Source organism: Xenopus laevis, chromosome 5L (assembly GCF_017654675.1).
Source record: "Xenopus laevis strain J_2021 chromosome 5L, Xenopus_laevis_v10.1, whole genome shotgun sequence".
NCBI classification, from domain to species: domain Eukaryota; kingdom Metazoa; phylum Chordata; class Amphibia; order Anura; family Pipidae; genus Xenopus; species Xenopus laevis.
In genome coordinates, this window is record NC_054379.1 from 56,562,233 (window position 1) to 56,590,159 (window position 27,927).

At 38.3% G+C, this 27,927-nt stretch overlaps 1 protein-coding gene across 9 annotated transcripts in view; it reads left to right on the forward strand.

Annotated features, from left to right (window-relative positions):
• qki.L (QKI, KH domain containing, RNA binding L homeolog) overlaps positions 1-27,927 on the forward strand; it is a 125,642-nt gene that overhangs the window by 89,373 nt on the left and 8,342 nt on the right. For 5 of the 9 annotated variants that reach the window (XM_041562170.1, XM_041562166.1, XM_041562172.1 and 2 more), the window contains 3 exon segments: positions 5,306-5,449; positions 23,515-23,602; positions 26,670-26,969. In XM_041562170.1, the coding sequence (XP_041418104.1) occupies positions 5,306-5,449; positions 23,515-23,602; positions 26,670-26,969 (532 nt within the window). 9 annotated transcript variants of the gene reach the window in all.

Consider the following 27,927-nt stretch of genomic DNA (forward strand, 5'->3'; position numbering starts at 1 on the left):
TTTCTTGTGATGCACAAGGATGTCGGTTCTGTGAGCCAAGTTGTGTCTTTGAGCTGACTTGCTGTAACAGCGTGGTCTGCTAGGTTGTAGTCCGTAAAGAAAACAGTCTCTTTGGGCTCTGTGCCTGTCTCGGTTGCGATGAGCTCAGCTAGCTCTACAGCTACAACGGCAGCACAGAGTTCCAGTCTGGGTATAGTGTGTTCGGGAATTGGTCCCAGTTCTGCCTTACCCGTAACAAATGCAGTGTGGCGTTGTCCATAGATATCCACAGTTTTGAGGTATGCTACGGCAGCTATGGCTTTGACAGAAGCATCAGAGAACACACAAAGTTTTTGGCTTTGTTCTGTAGAAGGTATTAGGGCATATGGGTGTGTAACACAAAGGTTGGAAAAGGTTGCTAGAGAACTTCTCCATTCTGCCCACAAATTCTTTTTGTCAGGAGACAGCGGGTTGTCCCAATCAGATGTTTTGAGGATTAAGTCTCTTAAATCATTTGAATAGTCTTGTGAAGAGAAGGCTTCAATCGCTACTTTGTTAGAAGCTATTTTGTAAAGCCTGAGGTTGGAGCAGGCGAGTGCTTCCTGCGTTCTTTTGAGAAGACTGATTGCAGCTTTGCTTGAAGGTATCAATTTTAAGCGGTTATCTGCATAGAAGTTTCTTTCTACTAATGGTCTGACATCTGACCCATACTGTACCTCACTTTCTTGGGCAGAACGACTGAGTCCGTGGATTGCAACTGCAGGCGAAGGACTGTTGCCCAAGGTGGGCACCCTCATACAGTACTCTGTGATGTCCTTGGAAGGGTTGTTATCTCTGAACCTAAAAGGTAGAGGGGCGACCCAACTGTTTGAATCGTGTTTAACTAGTTCTTGTTTGATTATTTTTGGAAAGAGTATATCCTCAATAGACATTGCTAATTGGTTATCTTCTTTTGTTCTCTGGAACACTGTACATCTCAAATGATCTTGATCACTGTCACGGGTGAGATTATCATCGGAAATGTTTGGGGGTGTGTGTACCAGGCTGGTGCTGTAAGGTTTTTCCTTTATTAGGAACTGGTTGTGGCATGGTGGGAAAATGGAGGGGTGTCCATTTTCTAGTGTGTTTGTCAGCATGCTGTTTATGCAGACTGGTGCGTGTATGCTTCCTGGGCAAGCGTCTCCTATTATGACCCATCCGAGATCTAGCTTCTGGGCATAAGGTGCATTGTGAGGGCCATTTATCTGGTCCCTTGCTTTGTGGACCCGTAGCATATCTCTTCCAAGGAGAAGCATTATCTGAGCCTTGGGGTCAAGTTCAGGGATTAAGTGCATTATACGTTTCAAGTGTACCTGGTGCTTAGCTACGTCCGGTGTAGGGATTTCGGATCTATTATCGGGGATCTGGTTGCATTCGATTATAGTTGGTAAGGGTAGACATACCTTCCCATCTATGGACTCTACTTGGTAGCCGGATGCCCTTCTTCCTGCTGTCTTGATAACTCCTGCACATGTTTTTAGAGAGTAAGGAGTGTTTGGGCCCTTGACATTAAATGCATCAAAGAAGGCTGGGCAGGCTAAAGATCTGTTGCTCTGGTCATCCAGGATCGCATAGAGCTTAATGGCTTTATCTGTTTGGCCTGTCGGGTATACTTTGACCAGGCAAATTTTGGAGCAGGATCTGCTGCCTATGGCACCGTTGCAGATTTCTGTGCAATGAGAACTGACCTCTGTAGTGTTTGTGGCACTGTCATCTTCCTCCCCGCCATGCTTGCTGGCGCTCTTGGTGTAAGGTACAGTCCACGGGGCTGGCCCAGGGTGTAAAGCTGTGTTGTGATATGTGCTGTCACATTCTGTGCATTTTACACTGACCTGACAGTCCTTGGCAAGATGAGATGCTGATGAACAACACTTGTAACAGATGTTGTGTTCCTTTAGGAAAGCTTTGCGGTCTTCTATGGACTTCTCTCTGAAGGCTCTGCATTTCAGAAGAGGGTGAGGCAGTTGGTGTAAAGGACACTGCTTACTAGGGTCTTTGTACCTTGTCTCCTCGTGAGAAGGTTCTGCAGATCTGTGAAAAGAATCTAAAGAGGAAGCATTAGTTTTGTGTACTGTTACTGCTGCTTTGCAAGTATTAGGTACAGAAAGGGTGGCATGTGGCAAAGTGAAATCAAAGCTGGGGTCATTTCTCATCTTGGCTTGTTGGTATACAAAGTCCATGAATACAGTGAATGGAGGAAATGGAACATTGTGCATTTCTTTGAATTTTGACCCGTGTGCCATCCACCGCTCTTGTAAGTTATAGGGCAATTTTTGTACTATGGGGTTAACACCTCTGGCTGTGTCCAGGAATGCAAGCCCCGGTAAGTCTCCTTCAGCTTTGGCTACTTGTAGTTCCATTAACAAGTCGCTTAATTCCCTAAGTTTTTGGTAACTTTTATTGGTTATTTTAGGGAAGTCATCAATTCTCTTGAAGAGTGCATTTTCTACAACCTCTGCTGAGCCATAGCACTCATCAAGTCTGTGCCAGATCATTCTGAGACCAGTCTCTGGGTGATTTATGTTAATGATTCTGATCCTTTTGGCATGCTCTGCAGACTCAGTTCCTAGGTATTTGATAAGGAGGTCGATTTCCTCACTGTATGAAAGGTCTAAGCCTTTGATAGTATTTTGGAAGGAGGATCGCCAGGCTCTGAAGCCTTCTGGGCGGTCATTGAACTTTTCAAGTCCCTTTGTGATTAGCTCGCGCCGTGCAAAGAACTTGGCAAAGTCCATTGTGACTTGGTTAGTATCAGGATAAGTAGGTGGATGAGTGTAATAGTGAGAAGGTGTTGTATAGTCATACCTGTCTGGAGGTTCTCTTTTAGGCTGGACTGTGACATACCGTTGTGACACAGCTGAGGAGGTAGGTACAGGGTTAACCCTAGGCTTGGGTACCTGGCTGAAGTGGGTGTTGTAGGCAGGATCACTTTGCTCAACGTGGTCTCTCTGATGCAATTGCAGCTTGCTGATGGCCTTCGGAGGTGTATGGCATCCTTGGCTTGGTTCAGGAGCAGCATGTTGGCCTGGTTGCTGTGCTGAAAGAGAATCTGTGTCTTGTTTGGAGTGCTGGTAGACATACTCTCTAGTGCGTTGTAGTGGATCTTGGGGTTCAATCTCCAGATCAGGCACTTTGTTGTATCTTTCACTGTTAGGGTACACAATCATCTCCAGAGCTTCTGCCTCTGCCATCGCCGCTGCAGCCTCTTTCTCTATGGCCAGTTTTTCTAGAGATGCTTCTAAGTGTGCGCTCTCTGCTTCTAAGCGTGCACTCTCTGTTTTCCTTTCTGCTTCTAAGCGTGCACTCTCTGCTTCCCTTTCTGCTTCTAAGCGTACACTCTCTGCTCCTAACAGTGCTTTCTTTACCTTTGCCTCCATTTCCTTCTCTGCAAAGGCGGCACGGGCCTTTGCTGCTTCTGCCTTTGCGCGGGCAATGGCGGCTGCATTGGTAACAGATGAGCGATGAGAGGAGCCTGAAACTTGGGACCTGGTCACTAGTGAAGATGACTTCTTCTGTGACATTATGCGATGCTGGATAAGCCTTTGCCTGTTTTAGCTGTAGTGGCTTAATAGCAGTGTCTGTATCCGGATCACTGTAATATACTGTTGTCTGAGCCTGCAGCGTAGCTGGTTTAATCACTTGTGTGTCAGCTGCTGTTTTACTGCGCATGCAGTGAGTTATAGTTCAATCCCACCTTTGTGGTAGCGCTGTTTCACTGCGCATGCAGTGAGATACAGTTCAATTTCGCCTTTGAGGTAGCGCTGTTTCACTGTTCTGTCCTCGCTACGTATTACCCTGGGGCAGTGTGTAGTTCGACATGCAGCTAAACCTTCCCACAATCCAATAAAGAGACTAAGCTTGGAGTCTGTAGATTTTACTGAATAGGCAAGTGGAATAAGGTGAAACTGTAATACAAACAGCAGAAAATATAATAAGTATGCTTGCAATGAACTATATAAAAACATGCAAATGAACATATAACTGCAGTATAAAATATATATACTGGCATAAATGTCTCTGTAGCAATGTCTCTGGGGTTTCTGGCAGCTGTGGGGGTGTTTTGGTGTAACTATTTCCTTACCAGCGATTCTATCATAAGGGAGATGCAGAACTGTGTGCTTCTTCCAGCAGCATGGTCTGTAAAATGGAGTCCTGGCTCCCACAAGGCATTGCTCTAGGTCACATGGTGGCAGTACAGTAGCCTGATTAGTCCAAATTCTGCCATAAGCCTTATGGAGGTGTAGAATGTATATACAGGAAGTGACGTTGTGCACTTACAAGAAGTGTCCAGAGGAGGGAGCTCCGAGCAAATGAATAGGGAAATCCCAAATATGGTAAAAGCGTATGCTGGAGACATGACAACTTGTAAAGCTGAATCATCCGATATACAGGTAGAAACAACTGAATTCTACCTGTATCTGATGTGTTGGCACTAACCATGGCTGATGTTCAGGTGTTTTCAAAAGCGCGATCAAAATTTTCTGCAATCTTCTGCCAATATCAGTCAGCTCATCTCCCAGCATACACACACCGAATATCGTATATGGCCAGATGTCGGGCACGGTTAAAAATCCTGTCGGATCCAAGGCCACAATGGTTTGTTGATGATGTCCTCATTCTGACCAGCCATATGGGCTCACAATCGGATCAGCCTGATATTGCCCACCTCAAGGCGACCTCGACAAACGAGCGGATTTCTGTATGTATGGCCAGCTTTATTCAATTCATGTCAGTGGGATAAATTCAGATGGCAAGGACATTCCCAGCATAAAAAACATATAAAAATTATGGTAAAAAATACACAGCTTTATAAATACAGGTATTTCTCTACATTGGTTGATTTTCAGACTATTGTGGTCATACACTTTTTTTTTCCTTTAAATATAAACACAGCTTTATATAGCTAAATATTCTGCTGCATATACTATATATAAAAATTGCTTTTATAAGTGAATGCTATCATTCTGTATGTTGCTATTTGTACCTTGTTATTTGTACATATCCGGTTCCTGGAATGCTTCATTCCTATGCCAACTGTGAACAAATTCAAGCATAGTTTGTTTTTTTTGTTTTTTCTTATTTTTGAAAAGGCTCTATTAAACAATGTATAGAGCAATACGAGAACAAGCGTGCAAAGTGCAGTGGAGAACACAAAATTTAATATGCCTAACATCGTAACAGAGTTAGTGATTCACTTTATGAATCTTTATTTTGATGAGAGTTATGCTTCCGTTGTGCAAAAATTGAGCAGTCATTGTTTTATTTATCATGATATATTTTATTATAGGAGGAACAAAACAGAGGCAAGCCTAACTGGGAGCACCTGAATGAAGATCTGCATGTATTGATAACAGTTGAAGATGCACAAAACAGAGCAGAAATAAAGTTAAAAAGAGCAGTGGAAGAGGTCAAGAAACTGTTGGTCCCAGCAGTAAGTAACCATTTTTCTACTTGCTTTCTAGAAGAAAACTTTCAGCAAAAGTGCAAAACAAATACCACTGTTTAAAGGAAAACTATAACCCTCAAACAATGTAGGTCTCTTTAAAAATATATTGCATGAAACGGCTCATATGTAAAACCCTGCTTCATGTAAATAAACCATTTTCAGAATAATATATTTTTTAGTAGCATGTGCCATTGGGTAATCATAAATAGAAAATAGCCATTTTAAAAAATAAGGGCAGCACCCTGGAATTGTATGATTCACGTGCACACAAACAAACCATACATGTTAGGTCACATGAGCCAATTAACAGACAGAGTTCTGTCTTTTGCTTCTACACTGCTTCCTGTTACAGTTAGAGTTGTAGTATTTCTGGGCAGGTGATCTCTGAGGCAGCACAGAGACCATCACAAAATGGTAGTTCAAGGCTAGAGATGTAAAAGGACAATATTTACTTAAATATATATTCCAGTTTGATAAGATTCTTTAATATGCCACTTAAGTTGATATAAACTATATTTTGCTCAAATATTTAATTTATGGGTATAGTTTTCCTTTAATGTACTATTACAGATTTACATTACCTTTTTGAAGCAATGCATGTTAATTCAGTGAATGCTAGGTAGTTGTGGTGTTTACCAAATAAATACAAAGGTCATTTTACTATGCACTACAGAGCAGAATTTTGAGGTCAGGCTTTGATTGACCAACTGCTGTCTCTGTGACAATGTACTTTCCTATAGCCTTTTACAAACTAAAGACCCTTTAAAGAGCTATGTGAAGGATAGTACAGAATTTCCAAGTGGCCTTGAGCAAGCTATTAAAGAAGTGCTACAGTTTTAAAGGCAGCATATTCTGCTTTAGTGGATATATATATCAGCTAACATAAACCTTGTATTTTATTTCCACTGTGCCATGTAAAATGTCTCCTGAGCCCCAGGCCTAAGAACCAATTGTGTCATGTTTGAGTAGTTCTGCCTACAAAACTATATACTTGTCTCCCACTTTTTTGGTCAGATATTGTATTGATCCTGTAAAGGGCAAAGGAAAGAAAATGTTGGCCATGATAATGAAAACCCCAAAATACATAATTCATATTACAAGAAACATGAATGTACTGTAGAATGTATCCTTAAGGCGCTTGGTGATGTCTTCAGTTATAAGTGGTTCATAGAGATGTTAGTTGTCACATGAAATCTGCAACAAAAAAATATGATGTACTTTTGTAAAATTTGGATTTCTCATTATCAAAATAACATTAGAAAATACCTGTTGTCTTGTGCCTTAATGTGGTCATTCAGTTCCTTATCCATATATTTATTATAGCAGACAACTATCCCCTATAACGGTAATTGTCCTTTGGCTAGTACACATGGTTTTCTCAATTGTAGTCGCTTGGGACATATGTCAAAGTTTAGTTTAATATCAGTGAAAGCTAAGCCTTCTCGCAGAGATGGAGATTTTTAGTTTTTTTGCTTTTCTTACAAGTTTTTGTTTAGTTTAAATAACATTATGGGAAGGTCATCTACCTTTTAAGTGAAAAATTCAATTTTTTCAATCAATTCTGCATAATAGAACCCATGCCTGTTTTAGTGATCTCCAACCAGTAGCTTGGAGCAACATGTTGCTCACCAGCCCCTTGGATGTTGCTCCCAGTGGCCTCAAAGCAGGTGCTTATTTTTGAATTCCTGGCTTGGAGCAAGTTTTGGTTGCATAAAAATCAAGAAAATTCAAGCAATAAATGTTAAATAACCAAAAAAAAACTAAAAAAAATTCTTTGCAATATTTCTCTATAGAACAGTTGATCACTTTAGTTTTTTTTTAAAAAAAAATATAGGGGTAGGTTTAGTCCCCCACCTATTTCTTTCCACACACTATTTCAATGTTTGAGAAATCAAGCCAATTTTTTTTATTTCTGCATTAAAGACTCTACATCACATCATTTCGCTGATACAAGAGATGTGATATTAGAGATTATACACCTACAGATAATGTATCAACACAGTGAGGTTGAACTCAGTCACTCTTTGGAAGATTTTTCCTTAAGGAGATTTACATTGCAAAAATGAACATGCTACAAGAGTGTGACTTGTGATCATAATTGACTTTGTGAGTATGGATGGAAATGCATAGGAAATTTTTATGACCAAACACACATTTTACTTAAAGGAGAAGAAAGGGTATAATTATTTGAGGGGAGTCAAAATGTTAGGCACCCCCTCAGTGATTATTACCACTTACATGAGAGCCAGTGCTCCTGTTTGGTGAAAACTTCTGGGGCCCCTGGGTACTTCTGCAGAATCGTCAGGAAGTTATGATCTTTCTGGGTCTTCTCTACATTCCGGTCCAAGTGCATGTGCACAGTATCATGAAAAGCCAAAGTTTGAAGGAAAAAAGATGACTTATCTATCCTCTGTGCCAGGGTGCACCTACAGAATTACCATGGGCCAGTATTGTTCTCTAATAACAGGAGCACCAACCAGTGGTCTCGGGTAAGTTATTATCACTGAGGGATGCATAACATTTGAACCCCTCCAGTGGTTATACTTTTCCTTCTCCTTTAACCAAGTTAAGTGGGACCCGCCTGAGTCATAAGTCATATTTTGGGCAGTAGGGAAAAATGTCTTGGTGTGTAAAAACTTTAACTTTTAATTATGACCTGAACGAAGAAAACTATGTTTGCTCTATAACATGCAAAGTTTACCATTCTTCTTGAGGTTGGGAAATCTTTGTTCTAACCTCGTGATCTGCATTAATATTATTGTTTTAATCTGTTGGTCCCTTCCCCTGTTCAATTCGAAGGGTGATTTGTGCAGCTGTTGAATGCTTTTCAGCTTGCAATTTATGCTAAGCTGAAGCATATGATTTTCTGTCTAGAAGACACTGCTAAAGCAATAACTAAAACATTTGGGCATATTTTGTCTGCCAACAAATATATGTAGGAGGTAAAGCATGGGTTTTTACTACTGCATTAATAGATCAGTTGGACTGTGCTACTGAGCTCTAATGAGGTCCCTTTATAGGATTATGTAAAAATATGCTGTTAATCGTACGGTTTTTCTTGCACCAATAATTGATGCGTAAAATGCAACTTTTTCAATTAATGTACTCTGCTGCATCATTGTTTGTATCTCGTGTTTTTTTTAACTGTTTTTTTATTCCATTTGACTTTGTACTTTAAGCACACAATGATAGGATTCACCTCAAAATTATTCTAATAGTGACTGTCAATTTCAAATTTTGCCCATTTAAGAGCAAGAAATAAAAACCATAAATATTTCCTTATTAAAACAATAGGCAAAAAGTATGTTAAGTACAAGCTCTATTCATTGAATTTATGTTGAAGAAGTAGTATACTCTCACTATAATCTGATCTTCCAAATAAACCCCCATATAATTAACTCCTCCTTCGCTGTAAAAAAAGACAGGCATAAATAGGTTTGGTTATATAGAATTATCTATCTTAAATGTCACTCTCCTGATTACAGAGAGGGTTTTGGGGGGTAAGTAAGGTTTAAAAAAGATGAATGTTATTCAGTACAGGTATATAGATATATCATCTTTGTAACTGATGCAGAGTAAATGGAAGCTTTGAGTTTTCAAACTACATAATATGATATCCTTATGTATTAGAAAAATAGCACAGTGATCTTAAACCTTGTGTAAAATATGAAATTGCATAAAAGGGCATGTAAAGGTGGTCGTGATGGGTTTGTGGTTTTCTCTGATTGTTAAAAACCCTTGTATGGAAGAATATGTAAGCTAGTCATCACTTCAGCACACCAGGAGGCAGGCAGAGGTGTATCAGAAACTCAGCAGGATGCAATTTCTGATTTATACAATGACCCCAGTGACCTTGACAGTAATCTGCAAACTAGACTTTTTCTGCTGTAACTTAAATATCTGATGCAAAAGCTATGAGAAAAATAAAACATATTAGAAACAGCCTTTTAATCCATTTTTATTTTATTACGCACAGCAGGTCAGTTTATGCAGAAGAATTGTGCTTTAGAGATGTATTTGTGCACAGGCTCTCCTGTCTCCTTCCCTGTCTACCAAGTAAATTTTTTGGATCTGTTATCCAGAAAGCTCCGAATTATGTGATGGCCATATGCCTCCATTTTAATCAAATCATATAATATTACCTTTTTCTCTGTAATAATAAGATAGCACCTTGTACTTGAGCCTAACGAAGATGAATGAATCCAGATTGTTGGCAAAACAATCCTATTAGGTTTATTTAATGTGTAAATTATTTATCTCCTAAGCACCGCGTATCTTGACAGCGCTATATAAATAAATGATGATGATCTCCTAAATACACTTTTTGATAACAGGATAAAATGATAACATACCCCTTGGTAGAAGGTGGGTCTTTAGTAGTGCAAAAAATAAACCCCCTAACTTTACTGTTCTGAAGGATCGCTGGTTAGGAAAGTTCGACCTACCTGTTACAGTGAAATTTGGTGGCTTAACTCTTTATTAACTATTTTAAGAGATCTAGATTATTTGAAACCAGCTGCATGTACTTATTCAGTGCAACAAAAGCCTTATAAAGGACAAATAAACATACCTGTACATGCTGTGTATGTTTTGGGCTTCTGTACCAACCCAAGGCAACCACAGCCTTTTAGCAGGGAAGATATGTGCCTCCAAAGAAGCCCCAGTAGCTCCCCATCTTCCTTTCTGCTGATTCACTGCACATGCTCTGTGCTGATGTCAGTTACTGAGCTTAGGGACGGACTCAAAATATACAGTAAGCATAGAATATTAATGTTACAATATAAAGTTGATTAATATTACAGATAAATATTACATGGCTGCACAGAAGCCAGTGCAATTTGCATCAGATTATAATAATCAGCCTTGTAGCATCAGCCTATTTTACAGGCCAACCTCATTTTCTTCTTGATAATTTGTGATGAGAGCTAGGCTTAGTTTCCCAAAAGCTGCTCAGAACCCACTGAGCATGAGTGCCGCACTCAAGATGGTGATGGTGACCGCCTGTGACAAGTTTGAAGTTCTTCATCATTGCTGCTACTGAGAAGCTGAAACTTTACTCTGGTGCAATACGTTCAGTATATAATATATGACATTTTTAGCCATATTCATTTTTAGGGGTTAGTTCTCCTTTAAAGGGCTTTTACATATGGGGGTTTGTTTATGCAGTTCTGTATGGTGACTGACCCTATTATTCCTTACCCACAGGAGCACCCTGACACCACACATGCATCGTAGTTGTACACATTCTTATAAGGTTTTGAACATTTATTCCCATGCTCTTGTACTATAAACATAGCATCATAAAAATGATGGAACAACACTGACCTGTTCCTATAAAAAAAAAATGGGAACTTTAATATTTGTAAGAACGATGCAGAACAACCCTTCTGTTTCTTCCTATTTTCCTGCAATTCTTTACCTTAAATCAAAAATGTTTTAGCATCTTTGTAATCATTGTCTACTTGGAGGTATAAACCATGTAAATATGTTTGTACTGCCTTAAATCTAACTAGAGCAGTTCCTCAAAAACCCACAACCAGGAAGTGTGGCTGAATGCCAAATATAAGGCATTAAAAAGCATTAACTGTGCTGGTTTGCTGGATCTACTTGGTGAGAATATCAATTCTACCTATAGGTCTATGACTGCTGACTTGGAAAATCTCCTTCGCAGGTCAGCAATGTGTGAGGCAACCCTTCCCGTCACATACTACTGCACCGACCTAAGAAACTAGCAGGAATTAACCATGAAAATGAGATTTATAGATAGAATTGATTTCTGACACTATATTTATTGGTGTTCCATCAGAAATGCTGGAAATAGCCATCAGGCTGGGACTGCATGTGGCTGTTGATGTGACCCTGTAAAGACATGTCTTTATGGGGCCCTTTGTAGTTAGATTATTAGTCCATGGACCTGCCAAGTGATAAATGAGTGTTTCAACCTACCACATGGGTGGCCAAGTTAGGCAGAGATCTGTTTGTTGACTGCACCTAAATGCATTGCTCAACCTTTCATTACTTATAAATCCTAGGTCACTATGGATCTGTTATCCAGAATACTCCAAATTACAGAATGGCTGTCTCCCATAGACTCCATTTTATCCAACTAATCCAAATTAAAAAAATGATTTTCTTTTTCTCTGTAATAATAATACCGTGGCTTGTACTCAATCCAAACTAAGCTATAATGTGTCTTTATTGGAAGCAAAACCATCCTATTGGGTCTATTTAATGTTTAAATGATTTTCTAGTAGAGTTAAGTTATAAATATGCAAATTACAGAGTGATCCGTTATCCAGAAGATCCCAGGTCGCAAGCATTATAGATAACAGGTCCCATCCCTGTATAATGTAGGTTGATCTTTCTGTTCATACACTATTGTAGCTTTTTAGCCTACCTAACTGTTCCATCTGATTTTCAGAGCAAGACGATATGGTCTTCATTTTAATTAAACTTCTGTTCAGCAGGTGCTACATAATAACAATAGGCTCATAAAATAGATTGATGCTTAATTGTCAGTTAAATTACAAGTCAAAATTAAACTATCAAAAAGCCTATACCAACAAAAATAATGGTCGATTCTGGCCAGCATAAAGCATGCCAAAGCAAAGTGGAAGGGGGGAAACTATTTCCTGGCTGAAACACACTGCTTTTTCATGCTGTTAAAGCTTATCCAGAACAAATGTCTGTGCAGGCCATTTATAGTTGTGATTAGTTTTATGTAATCTTTGGCTCTGCATTACTATTTGATCCAAAAAGAAATATTATTTATCCATATTGGAGACAAACCCAGGCTATTTGGATTATTTAATGCTTAAATTATTTTCTAGTAGACTTAAGGTATGAAGATCTACATTTTGTAAAGATCTGTTATCTGGATAACCGGCTCCATACCTATAGTTTTCTTTGTTCTATTATCTGTACCACAGCTTCTGAATTTATTCCATAAATTGGCAAATATACATTTGGGGACATATTTGCAGCATAACAGCAGCAAACAGCAGCATAATACACCACTCATTGGTGTTTTTTCTTAGAGTGACTTCTGCTAGAAGCAATGTAACTTTTATATCGTTTTTTCGGCAAATTTAGTTAGCATAATGAATATGCCCCTTAAGAGTATCAACGAAATGCATTCTAGATGAGTACTGTATACTATATAGATTGTACGTACATTTGAACATGTTAACTATTGCAAGTTCTTTGTTTGAAAGGACAGGTGTCTTTACCCAGGTTATAGTTCCTGTGCTTTTAGGAGAAAGACCACTGTTGAGTATATGGGGAATTAGTGAAATTCACTCTGTTTTCTGATTTCTCAGGTTAAAAGGAAACCATGATAGTCTGTGTAAATCAGAGGCAGACTATTTTCCCAACTCATTAGATTGGCAGTCATTTTACCCCTTCCCTACCTTGTTTAGTTTTTAAAGTGAAGGAATCTAGGCCTTGAGGCCCATCTGTTTTCCATAGTGGGCAGTACATAGATGTTCTGGAATGCCAAGGGATTTAAAGTTGTAGTATTGTGTAGATAGCAGGATTCTAATAAATTTTGCAGTTTGAGAGCTTATCTGTTTGCTAGGGGTAAATTAGTAGCGACCGGGGGGGGGGGCAGTTTGTAAATCAGAATGGAAGATGAATAGCAGAGGGCCTATAAAGAAAAATAAAAGCTTAAATAATATAAAAATTAAGCCTCACAGTTGCATGCTCCATGCTAAGAATTGGGCCCTATGTAACATACTAAAAATGTGTAACTTGTATATCCCCTTTAAAAGAATGAGATACATAAATAAATTGCCCCCTAGCAGAATTTTGTTCCATTATTGGCAGTGTTTACTGCATGTCCCAGTAGATATGTGCATGCTTGGGCACACACTGCAGTGGTTTTTATTTGCCTTTCAGACTCGGAATTTGTGTTTCCTTTCATGTTTCGGACAAACCTGCTACCCACTAGAACTTCTCCGAAGCATTTGCGGATAAAACATTGATATTTGAAATGTTTATGTTCCTTTTACATGACAAATGAAAGAGGACACTAGATAAAAAAAGAAAGTGTTTTTTTGGATGCAGTCTGTCAAGAACAGCTGTAACCAAGCAGGGTTCCACCTCCCAGGCTAGGCAAGTAATGTCTGCTGTGAGCTTTGGAAGGGAGCTGACAAAGAATCTTTGTGATGCAGCTCAACTTTGTGAAAGAGCTTCTTATTGAGTCTTTCCAACACCACAGATTTAGACAATGTATACTCTTTTCTACACTTGTTTTACTGTATCCTTTACAAAATATATCCAGAGTTTAGACTTTTCACAGCAAATAAGTTTTTCTTTTGCTTTTGTGTGAGCTTGCAGACTCATTAATAGGTAAAAATTTGCATTTGATTCAGCAAATATGTATGAATTATACACTTGTGAGATTCTGTAAATGCATTGTATAAACCACCCTGCATGGTATATAGCTGCATATGCAGAGGTAAATATGTATATATTGAGAAGACCAAATCCTGGGTCATCAGATGTTAATTTGCTAGTTACACCATAATTCTCCAGTCTCCAGAGGTTAACAATGCAAATTTGTGCCTAATATTTGGTGCAACCTTTCATAGAAAGATGTGTCTGGATGTTTACATGCAGCATTAGCTATTGTTAAAGTCACAATAAGCAGCAGTGTAGCAATGCCTTCCTTCATGTGATAGAAGCTTTTGACACTGTTCTCAGTCGTGCACAGCCATTTACATTTTTACAGGTTTCTGTCTAAGGACCTTGAGTGCAATAATTAGTAATCTCACTTGACTGTCAGTAGAATTCCATTTTAGAGTTTTAGCCTTAGGATAAAAAGCATTGGTTGGGGATCTGCCTATCTCCCATTCCATGGGAATTTCAGAACACGAGAGGCGTGTTCTTAAAATGTTTTGGGGAGTTTGCATAAAACCATAAATGAATGATTGGAAAATTAAAATGACTCCTCCATCTTGTGTAGGCTGAGCAGCCAGAAATGCTTCTAAAGAGCTGCTTTCCTAATGAAGAGGAGTTCAGGCATTCTTCCTCATAGACGATAGGCTTATTAGGCTACATTGTTTCAGCTAAATACAGTACAGTAAGCACATTTCAGGAGACTGTTTGTATGAAATCCCTAGAGTAAAAGAAAATGAAATAACAAGTGCATTGTTCCAGTCGTAGATTGAATAGCCCTTTGCTAGATTAGATCTGTTTTGAGTAATCCTGCTAAGCATCAATGATTTGTATTGTTTCAGCATGCATTATGCTGGTATTGATTTTTAACTACTGTGCATGCAATGTTCTGTTCTCTGCTTGACAGATCAGTGTGTTAAGGCTCACAATTTGCAAAGGAAGACTTTAAATAAAGAGAAAATGAATCAGGCTGTCGCCTTCTTGAGTAGGTTCTGTTAGGTCACAAGTTAATGCTCTCTCAGCTCAAGCTCACATTCACTCACAAGGAATCTAAGCTATGACCTGCTGACATGTTCTTCTTCTCGAATGCTGCTGAAATGTGAGAAAATGGAGTCTGCGTTTTCACAAACGCCTAAAGTGATGAACATTACTAATGCTTGTTTAACCTTCACTTGTACTCAAGAAGTCATGTGTAGCAATTGGAAGTGTCGTGCTGGTGTTTTCATGTCAACCAACTGTAATGCTTTTGCATTATCTGTTTTTGAAGTGCAGTGCGCTGCCGAAATTTACTCTCTCTTATGTGATGAACTGGATAGTAATGCGTCTATCATGGTACAAATACTTTATTTTTTTTGGCATGGTTCACTTTACTTTTAATTATTTTGTGGTAAAAATACACTAGGCAGTATTCCTGGGTTCTTGGGGCATAGGTTTGTCTTGGAGTGGATTTGACAAGGCTGAGCAGCTGTATATTTCTGTAAAATTCATTAACTGTTACTAATGGCACAGCTGAAACATTTGGAAATGCCTTAGGGGACTTTTTGCTTTAATTTTGCAATCTCTTGACCAGATGAGTGAAATCACAATTTCTTCATATTACACAGAGACACGATGTGTGAACTCTGATCTAAAACTATATTATGTCTTTGTAAGTCTAAGGCGTTGTTTATAAAAGTCTCTAAAAATGGCAAGCATTGTTACCATAGGTAAAACCTGTGGTAACAATAATTTAACATTATTGCTGCTTTTCATACTTTTTTTTTTGTTTTACTTTTTTATATCTGTTTTATTGGTTACGTCATTCTAAGTAAAAATTATCACCTGAAAACGGTTCTCTGCAAAATGTAATTCAAAGCAACTTTCTTATATAAATTCAATATTTTCAAAGTCACTTGTAAATCTAATTGTAACAGAAAGCAGCATGCTTGTTTTTTTCTTTCTTTTACTGCACTCACACCTGTTCATGACTATTGAAACAGTGTAGCAAAAGTCTTTCTTATTGTTTCAGAACAAATAATTTGTAAATCACTGAAAATGTTTTAGTGAATGTTCAATGTATGCTGGAAAGTTAATTACAATTACTTTCATTATGCAAAAAAAAAAACTGTGGACATCCTGTTTAATATGCTTTTGTAGTTTCAGTTTATATACATGTGTAATGTTTGTGTTCTTTTGCAAATCTCACTTTCATGTTCTGCAGTGTTTTCTGTGGGTATCACTGGTGCCCTGAGATTTCTACATGAGAGTACTGGAATGTAGATGATTTGTTTCTACAGTAAATTGTGGATTATCTTGGTTCCTAGTAATTTCCTTGCAAGCTCTATCCAAATTCATTTAAGAAAAACATATAACATTCATAATTTGTGGAAAAAAAATTGTGAAACATATTTAAATATTACATTTACAGAAGTGGGAACAGGATTTAGACCTTGCGATTTCTGAAAAGTCCTGGTCGGAAATCTGGGACACAGCCAAACGCACTTCAATATGTGCAGCCTCTAGTGAGAGAGCTTATAAAATAATATTTCGCTGGTACTATACCCCAACGCGTATTGCTACACTAAGCGGTAACCCGGATCACTCGCAATGCTTTAGGGGCTGTGGGGAGAGGGGCTCCTTCCTGCACACCTGGTGGACCTGTACAGTAGCTCAGGTGTTTTGGAAGATGGTGGCAACCTTGCTCTCCGATGTTCTACATTGCGTTATACAGCCCTCCCCACACACTTTTCTCTTGGGAATGAAGATTAGGGCCATACGCTTGAAACAAACACGTACATTAGCTACTCATATCCTGACAGCAGCAAGATCATTATTGGCGGCAAATTGGAAGAAACCTACACTTCCGAGCCTACAAATTCTGATATCAAAGGTGAATTGGATTAGGGTGATGGAATCCATACGGAACAGACTTCAGGATAGAAGTTATGAGGGGGAACTGGAGTGGTATCCGTGGGCTCAACACCTGGAGACTTTGCAACTTCGTGGTATTGTGCACTGATCTGACTATCCTACCTTTCCATATCTAGTCAGACCTGTCTATCTTTCTACTTTCCTTTTTCTTTTTCTCTGTTTACCTTTCTACTAAATTCCTTTCATTTCCATGAGGATTCATTTTCTCGTTATTGCAATGCTTATCTTCATGCTATGGTACATATGTGCTGATTGAGCTAATTGAACAGTTATATTCTGTTATGAAACAGCTGATACTATCACTTGCATACTCTTTTGCATCAATGCTGTACCGGTTTTCTTTATTTGGAAATGTAGGTCAATAAAAATTTTAAATTAAAATAAAAAAAAAAAATATTACATTTAAACAAACTCATTGGTAGCAGCCAGCTATAATAGAAAGTATGGACATAAACCAACAACTGAAGTCACAAGAAATCACCCCCCCCCCCTCCATCAAAGAATCTCCCATACTGTTCTATCTTATCTTTCCTTTAAAAGACATTCACATTGCTGCAGGTGTCTTGGGTAGAAGAAATACTATAATGCTTGAGAAGAAAGAAGAAAAAATTCAAGCATTCAACATAGAAATGTTTTTTATAAATTGTCTTGAAGGTAAAGGGACTTATGCTTTTGTTCCTTTTAGTTCCATAGAATAAACGCCTGTGTTCGACATAAGGTCAATTAATATGGCTGGTGTTTGACATGGTTTCTAATTCTAATAAGTTAAGTCAACTGGACATGCTATTTTTTTTTTTCTCTTGAAGACGTTTCGCTAGTCATCTGACTGGCATTCTCAATTTAGAATTGAGAAATCTGGATGACTAGCAAAATGTCTTCAAGAGAGAAAAATACAGCAAGTCCAGTAGATTTGACTTATTATTATAGAATAGATAATTACGTTTTCTTCACTAATTGGCCCAGGGCATTGATATTGAAAGCCCTTTTCCTATGCCATTTATTCCACCTCCAATTCTAAAAGGAGGAGAAAGTAGTTGAGAAATTAACCACTTCCTCAAAAAATCCCTTTTGCGTATTTATGTAAATGTGTAGTATGTATGTTATTTATAAGCAATGAAACAGTCGCACAACGTTACTCCTTTTAAAATACATTTATTCAGTCCAATGTTTTAGAACACACAGAGGCACAAAAATGCAATTGTTAATCAAGTTTAGCATTAAAACAGAGGAACACTGACGTTTTTAATGTTTTGCTAACCTGTTTTTTAGTTGGCTAAATACAAGAAAAGGAAATGTCTAAATGTGCCCCTCTTTGTAAGCATTTTGCTTCAGTATTAACCTGATCTATTTATTGATGGCATGCTTATTCTAAACTATTTTGCAATAGAGAGATCAAATAGCTGCATATTGATTAGTATCAAACATCTCACCACAGATACATGGATATCTTAGTAAGATTTAAATATAGATTTCCAGTTTCAGTGCTACTAAATATGTTGGCACTCTAAAAATTAATGTTATTAATAATAAAAGCTAAATCTGTGAGCTAAGATCAAATCCTTCCTGGTAAGGGTTAAAGCTACTGACTAAAGGATTTCAGTCTTTTAGAAAATAGAGTGAAGCAGAGATGTAGGTGGCTGGTCACATGAAAAAATTGTTTCAAAGACTCATTTGTCAAAGGCTCTTTGTTTCTAGTCTCAGACGAGTTGCTCTAAGTTCTACATTACAGTGCTTCCCAGTGTTGGGAAAAATACCATGTGCTGTAGCAAGAGGGGCCTGGAAGCAAAGCACACTGAATAGCACGGCTTTTTACCAAGCACTACAGCACAGCAGCTACAGCTTAAAGTATGTCATGTGATTAATACACGTGTCCCTTATAGAGCATTTTATACATTCCTTTCATTTCTTTTGAGAATAAATGTTAAGTCTAAGCTCAAGTTCCTCAGTTCCTGAGGGTTTTTTTAAATCCTAATTTTTTTTGGCACCTTTTAACCATCATTTTCTTTTAGGAGCCTTTACTAAAGAGGACAGACACCTGCAAATACATTTACTACGTTTTAGGCATAACTATACACACATAAAAACACACACACTCTGTGTACCCTTATAAGCCGCACCTGCATATGGCCTAGCCATTAAATGGAAATGTTATTGGCCATATTGTTTTCACAGCACGAGCACAGTATTTCCAGCTGCTGCGCTTGAAATTTCCAAAAGGTGTTGGCTGGGAGGCAAATTGTATTATAAATTTAGTCTGTATCAGATCATACTGTAACTGGTTAATGTTTATGACATCACATGTGCATTCCTATAAATGTATAACAACCACAGTGTTCCACCACATTGTAATCCTATTTATACCTGGTCCATATGAGAGTTCTGATGGTGGCCATCAGGGCCGGACCAAGCCAATCCGGCCAGGCGTCTTAGGTAACCCGGTTGGCTAGGCCCCCCTCCCAGCATGTGTACGTGCGCGAACCATAACATAGGTGCAACGAAGGGGAAGTGGAGGGCAGTCTGGGGCAGGGGAGAGAGTGAGGCAGGTAAAGAGGAGCGAGTGAGAGAGATGGTAGGCGAGACCTGCAGAGGGGAGCAAAGCCAGACTAGAATCTTGAACAGACACCTGCCTAGAGCTCCCTAAGCTCTTGGCAGGTGCCTCTTTGGCCTACCCAGAGTTCCGACCCTGGTGACCATGCAAAGATCCTGCATGGTATCCAACCCATTGGCCCATATGTTGTTGATGCACCATACACTGGTCAGCATACACATTTTATTGATAATATTTTAAGCCCACAAGACACAGTGAACTTTACTTTGTGTGATTTTATTGGTACATATATAGCGCAGAATTGGTACATATATGCGCAGAATTCTGGATTCGGCCAGGATACACCCTTTTTCAGCAGGGTTCTAATTCTGCCGAAACCAAGGGACTGACCGAAATGAAACATTTAAATCATCAAAGAAAGTTAAAATAAATAAATAACCAAGTGCTGTGTGTGGTTCTCTTTGGTCCTTCCTGGCCCTAATTTGAATATGCAAATTTGTCTGTTTCTCAAAGGATTCGGGATTCGTCAAATACCAAAATAGTGGATTTGGTGCTAGTAAGTAGTTCGTAATATGCACAGAGCTTGCTACTACAGGCTGTAATTGTTTAACCCACATACAGAACATGGTTGCTGGGTATAAAACCCACTATAAAACCTCCAATGCACCTGAGCCCACATTCTGTGGCCAGTACATTGCTAGATGTACATGAATAACAGCGGTGTTTGTAAAACCTCTAGGTCTCTAAATGTCTACCTTCAATATAGCTAAGTTCCCTGTGGTATGTGTATGAATGTTGTTTTCATATTGTGCAATCTGTTTATACCCTATTGAGGCTTTTTTATCCTGGAAAAAACAGGAATTGTTGAGTTGATTTCCTATAATCTTAATGCTCCTGGGCCATGCTCCTAGCAGGAACCTTCCCAAACGGTATCAGCAAATGTCAGAATTAACTGTACAGTGAGAAATGCAGAGCTGGGTAGTGGTCTTGGCAGCCACTATCTTGGGTTGCATCAACCTGGTTCTCCAAGTGACTAGATGCATGTGTGTTGGACAAGTACCATTTTGCCTTCTAGTCTGCTTTGAGATCCAAGACGAAATAGAAGTGATTGGAGGCAAGAGAGCAGTTCTGAGTGATGTGTGGAGTGGGGGGTTATTGAGCCAAGTCAATATTCAATTAAATTACAACAAAATATATATTCTGTGTGGGTATGAAAAATAATAATAATAATAATTAGATTTGAATTAGATGTTTAATATTTTAAAATATGACCCAGTGTTCAAACACAGCTTAACCATCTGACTGGTGTTATCAAAGCAAATACTTGGGTCTATCATGCTAGAAGAGTGTCACAGCCAGCAGCAACAGAATTACCGAGCCACATGCTGCACGTGAATACACAAGCTCATTCTTGCATCAAAATCTATCCTGAAATTCCCCACAGAGTAAGATAATGACACTGTTTTATAGACACTAGAGCTAAGTTGATTAAATTTGTCTGCTACAATGCTGACTTCACTAAACTAGCAGTTTACTATAGGGAGGTCTTAAGTTGTTAATTGCAGGAGGAAGGGTATATGAAAACAAAAGCTTTTCTACTAAAGGAGTGTTGTGTTTCAGCACCCCTCTAATGTTTGCCAGTGGCAAAAGTTGTCCTTTTGGACATGGCAGACCGATAAAAAGCACTGCTAGTATTAGCCTTCTGCACTAAGGCGTATGGTGTGCCCCTCCTAAAGAACAACATATCCCCATGGCCCATGTATCCACCTGTGTATGGGGCCAAACTATCAATATCTGATCAAAGCTCAGTGTAATAGTAACCTGAAAGCTGCTGAGAAACAGCATTTTCTTTGGCTTAACTTGCTGTGTGTTAAATACCTGAAAGAGAAACCGCTTCCAAAACAGCATTATGATTAAATGGGATCATGTCGGATAGGGTGATGGGCAAAGTAAAAAGATAATACAGCAATGTTTCCCTAGTGTATCTTTAACATTATGACCCACATATTTGTCAAGTGAAACAGCAGAGTCCTCTTTGCATATCATTTAACCATAGTGTGTGTACTTTGAAGAAGATAAGCAGGCTATGTAGCACCAGAGAATTAATGATGCTAATTTATCTTTTCCTGTCCACCTAGCAAACAGTAAGCATAGGCAAGGCATTGGGAAAAGAAAATGAGAAATAACTGAGCTATGCCATCAGATAAATATATATATATATATATATATATATATATATATATATATATATATATATATATATATATATATATATATATATATATATATATATACATACACTGCGTATCTTGACAGCGCTATATAAATAAATGATGATGATGATGCCCCTGTGCACGGAAATAATTAGTGTATAATCCAATCAAGAAAAACCAGCACCAAGGGACTTTGAATATGAAAAAAAGTTGTCTTTAAAACATATGTATCACCTTGATACATATGTTTTAAAAACAACTTTTTTCATATTCAAAGTCCCTTGGTGCTGGTTTTTCTTGATTGGATTTTATATATATATATATATATATATATATATATATATAAGCAGAGTCATTGTTGTGGATATATATTTATATAATAATGCCTTCTGTCTTTCCAAAGAAAGTGTGTAAATGTCCATTTTTTTTAAAAATATTTTTGTTTAGGACATTCACCTTCTACTTGGAGATTTATGTGTACATAAACACATGTATGTCTAGGAACCTCTGCTGTAATGTGAATGAGGTGGTTCTTTTTTAAATTATGAATGGGAGATTTTTCCCAATGAATGGGGGCATTCATGTGTAAAGATACAAATGCCCCAGTTGAATATATTTGGAAGAAGTATTTAACTGCCGTGGAATGTTTCTCTTTGTAATCTAGATAAAAGCATTCCACTGCATGTTCTGTCAGAAAATCTGTACTGCAGGGCTGGGGGCTGCAGCTGTTTCCATGACTGATATTCTTTAGGGGTTTTGGAATTCTGAGTAACTTCCCCCGGATCCCTTAGGGGCAAGGGGCCTGAATGGAGGAGTTTGGTTTTTGTGGCAGTAATTTTCTGCTGTGCTAATTGTTCAGAGACCTGAAATGATTGCTGTGCTAGAAGCAGCCAGCAGGTAATGTAGCCAGCAGTAGGCAAATGGGAAAACAACCTAGGATGATAAAAATGTGCCATTAAATCAACCCTTACAGTCTTCGTGTAAGCCAGGTATACATGCCAGCTGTCGAAATTGGATATAGTAGGTTAGAAATATATAAATAACGTTATTTCTGCAAATCTGTGTTAGACTATGCACAAAGAATACAAGGCAAACATTTAAGAATTAAAAGAATGAAAGGCTTGAGTCAATCGCTTGGGCTTAAACTAAGCAATGCAAATCCTACTTTAAGTGACCTTATTGATGTTTGCTTTAAGCAGATTCCTCCTAGTACAAATGACTAAGCTTTGTTGTAGATACCATACAGGTAGGATTTTTCTCATTGGAGTTTGCCTCTGCATCCCCTTGTGCAACCTTTCTTTGCTTCAACAGCAGTAGCCTGCAGGAATGCCGGGAGCCAAGATAGATTGCCTGAACGTGCTCTGTTTGATCAGCTGTCAGAGAGAGGACAGGTCAGAGAAAAAGCAAGGATCCCAGTTTTACAGCTGACACTGTTGAAATCTGGCAGAGAAAGCTCTGGGGGCAATTTGGTCAGATCACCTGACATGACTGCTGGGGCACGTTTAGTCTCTATACACTTACATATTGACCTGGAAACCACCTGATGCACAGAAATTGCAAAAACAGAAAATGCTGCCCTTGTTGAGAGACTATTATGTAACAAATGCTGCCATCTTCTGGTATATCTGAAAATAACTTGGTAAAGAATCTTTTATTTCTTTACATAAATCTTTATATTACATGCTCAAAAAACATGTATTTCAGCGTAAGATATAATTTAGTTCATTACATTTACAATAAATAAAAAGTATATTTGCTAATTTTGTATATGTCTGTCTCAAATGTTGCTTTAGGAATATGTATTTTTTAGTTGCCTTATTTGTAATAGGTTAGAGATCCTAATGCTTTTTGCCTAAATATATATATATATATATATATATATATATATATATATATATATATATATATATATATATATATATATATATATATATAAATTTATATATATGAATATATATTTATATCTTTATTTTCCCTTCCAGGCAGAAGGTGAAGACAGCCTAAAGAAAATGCAGTTGATGGAACTGGCTATCCTTAACGGAACCTACAGGGATGCCAACTTAAAATCACGTAAGGAACTACAAAATGTTAACACCTTTTCACCTATGAATTAGCACATGTTTTTATAATGTAGAGTAACTAATGTCCAGGCTATACATTGATGGAGACCGGGCGGGGCACTATGTTGAGGGGACGGGCTGTGTTGCCAAGGGGCGGGGCTATGACTCAGCGATTGGCCAATTGCTGTGTCAATCATGGGGGATCCTGCCCGGTTTTCATTATGTGGAAAACTGGGCAGGAAGTTTTGACCCGGTCAGCCCTTCAAAATACAGGGCTGTCTGGGTCAAAACAGGACAGGTGGCAACCCTTACATTGATTCTTTTTAATACTCTGAAAGTGTGTAATGCTGCTTTTACTGCAATATAGGGCCCACTTTATGACATAACTTAACTTCTATAACTTAACCTCTAAGTTTAGACAGCATATCATTCAATTTCCTAAGATGTCTGAGGAGGTGCAGTTCAGCACCTTAGGGTGACAACTGCTGGTCACGTGAAATGGCACTCCTTTCCACAATAACATTAGAAACCCACCATATTTATTCTGGTCTTCAGTTGCTCATAAAAAGTTGAATTGTTGTGCCTCCTCCTATTGAAATGGGTGTTTAAATGATAGTTAAAGAAATGTGTTATAAATATTGATTGTTTGTTTTTTTGTTTTTTTAAAGCATCTCTACTAAACCTTTTAACAAAAAGATGTTCCCACTAGTGTAAGGGCTATGACACACTGACTTTATTGCCGCCAGCAGAGAAATGTCAAAAAAGCTTCCATCTCCTCCCCTTGACTAGCAGGAACTGTCTGACATGGCTAGCACTGATCACCCGACGGGCAAATAAATATGTTCACTGTGCTTATCATTTTCGCTGCAAAAAGTTTATAAATGAGCCCCACAGTGTGTGTCTTGCCTGAATACGTTGGCAGATGCTACCAGATCATTGGGTGTAGTCAGGTGTTACTGTTTGGTGCACTCTGGCACAGTAAAAATGCATCTTACTGCACTGCCAAATCTTGTAGTGAAGTCAGTTTTGTATGAGCATTTGTTCTAGCTCAACTTGCATACAAATTACAGACCTACATGAGGCCTCAAACTCTGCACAGCTTGTTTCCTTTTGTAATAAAATACTGTAATGCAAGTGTTTGGAATATTCAGAATGCGTTCCTTGTAATTCACTTTAGCATGCCTTTTTACGCTGCTTATGACCTGGATGTTGAGGTCTAAATGTTCTTGCAGTGTTTTTTTTTGCATCACCTAGTTTGCTTTTTCCCCACGAAGGGTGAAAATAATAGTGTATAGGGGATAAAGATGCACAAAAGATCCAATATTGTAAAATTGGATTCCGTTTTTTCATATATCTATAATATAAACATATCTATAATATAAACATATTCCCTTTAAGCAGAGATTTATGGAATGACATTTGAGCAGAACCATATAGCCCAAATCTTATTATACATTACATACCCCCCCCCATACAAAGACAGCCACAACTTTTAGGAACGTGTCAAATACAGGTATGGGATCCCTTATCCAGAAAACCAATATCCAGAATGTTCATCCCATAAAGTCTATTTTAAAAAAATAATTCAGATTTTATTTTTTCAATTAGTAGCTTGTACTGGATGGTAACTAAGCTACAATTATCTTGGGTTTATTTAGAGTGTCTAAGGGGCCGATTCACTAACTTTGAGTGAAGGATTCGAAGTTAAAAAACCTCGAATTTCGAAGGTTTTTTTGGGCTACTTCGACCTTCGACTACGACTTTGAATCGAAGTATTCGAAGTAAAAACCGTTCGACTATTCGACCATTCGATAGTCGAAGTAATGTCTCTTTAAAAAATACTTTGACCCCCTAGTTCGCCATCTAAAAGCTACCGAAGTCAATGTTAGCCTGTGGGGAAGGTCCCCATAGGTTTGGCTGTTTTTTTTTTTAATTAACCCTCGATATTCGACCCTTAGTGAATCGGCCCCTAAATGTTTTTTGAGTACTGCAGTCCAATAGATCCTATACCTGTAATAATTTAAAGAAGCAGACATTTTATCTTTGTCTGTGTCACTTTGGGGGGCCCCTTATTGTAGTACAGGTATGGGACCTGTTATCCAGAATGCTCGGGACCTGTGGTTTTCCGGATAACGGATCTTTCCGTAATTTGGGTCTTCATGCCTTAAGTCTACTAAAAATTAATTTAAACATTAAATAAACCCAATAGGCTGGTTTTGCTTCCAATAAGGATTAATTAAATCTTGGTTGGGATCAGGGGTGCTTCGCCAATGAGGTGAGTTAAGGCTGTTGCCTCAGGTGGCAGCGCTCCGCTAGGTACCAGGGGCAGCAAAAATGCTGCTCCTGGTACTTTAAGAGTGAATTTCCGGGGGAGGGGGGGGGCAGCAGCAACTGCTACTGCCTCAGGCAGCGGAGGGGCCAGGATCGCCCCTGGTTGGGATCAAGTACAAGCTACTGTTTTATTATTAAAGAGAAAAAGATCATTTTTTAAAAATTTGGATTATTTGGATAAAATGGAGTCTATGGGAGACAGCCATTCCGTAATTCGGAGCTTTCTGGATATCGGGTCTCCGGATAAGGGATCCTATACCTGTAATACTATTTTTTTGTTGCAGCGAATGGTATTTTGAATGTGAAAATAACTTATTTGCATTAGCATTATGTGTGTGAGCATTTTGCTGTGTTACATCTTTTATTCACAACAGAGTTTTCTCTATACCTCACTTTCCATGTGTACTTTAGATACATCTGTCTTGCAATCACAACAAGCCATTTTAACATCTCTTCTTGGTTACATTCCCAGTTACTCAAATGCTCAATTTTTAAGGTGGCTGTGCTGAAGGATTTTGATTTTAAGCATGTTTGCATTTAATCACACTGGTAATAGGGGTAGCTTGTTTGCATTTTTGTGTTGTGCTTTGGCACTTTGTGTGATCTGTGCATGAACTAATGATTCTCCTTTTTTTCCCTTCCTTCCTGCTTATTTCTGTCCCTTTTTCCTTTCCTTTACCTATTTCTCCCTACTTTTTATACTGCTGCTTCTTCACTTCCTTCTAAATTTTCTTTGCTTACTGTAGCAGCCCTTGCCTTTTCTCTTGCAGCAACAGCTCAGGCTCCTCGGATTATAACTGGGCCTGCGCCTGTTCTGCCCCCAGCTGCTCTGCGTACACCTACGCCAGCTGGACCTACCTTAATGCCTTTGATCAGACAAATACAGACCGCCACTGTCATGCCAAATGGGACCCCTCATCCGACTGCTACACTTATGTCCCAAGCACCTGAAGCTGGTTTGATCTACACACCTTATGAGTACCCTTATACACTGGCCCCAGCTACTTCAATCCTTGAGTATCCCATTGAAACAAGTGGTGTATTAGGTAAGCTTGCCGATTATGAACTTTGAACTTTTTACTTGTGTCTGCAATAGGGTTTAAATTCAATAACAGAACAGAAAAAAGATAAAAAAATTTGTGTTCATTTGGGTTTAGTTGTTACAACTTAATGTCTGTGATAGGGGAATTAGCATTTAATTTGCAATCATATTCTCTTCCAGATATGGTTCATATCTTATTATAACGTTATAGACGTTGAACCCAGTGTTTTTTAAGTGAACCCCCCCCCCCCTGCTATACTTTCTGGCAACCAGTAACAAGTATTTCAGTTTATATGGTAATTTCCCTTAGATTAATATTAGTTTTGGTAACCTACTTGTATAACTTGTAAACTAGGAAGTGGCCTATGGTTGTACTCTGCAAAAAATGCAGCGCAATGTGCTTATGCATTCAGGCTTATGAAGTACTTATGCAGTTCTGTAATGCTTTTGAAGGGGAAGTAAAGGATTAATAACTGGGATAAGCCAATTTGCTAAACACCCCCTTTGATTAGAATGACTTGTAATGTAAATGACAAGGAGTGCAACATTTACTTAAACATTTTAGTGTGATTTTTTGCCTCATTTCTATAATAAAGCAGAATCATTCTTCAATGTGTCTTGTTAATATAACCAACATGAAAAATTTCAGTACAATTAAGTAGCACAACAAAGTCCTTCGACAGAGCTTTGTACAAGCTCTTTGTTTTGTAATAATTGTACACTTGTTTTAACTGTAAAGGTGCGATGTAGACATCACTTTCAAAACACTACCGATTTGCAACTTCGTTTTTGTTTATGAATGGGAAACACCATGGGTCAACCAGATCCATCAATATCCTCTTGAAAAATAAGGTGATTTTTGGTTATACTCTCCCATGCAGGGTAATTCTTGACATGTTCCACTTATCACTGGGAAGCAGTCCATACTAGGTACTAGGCAAATTGAGATATGGAACAAGTAG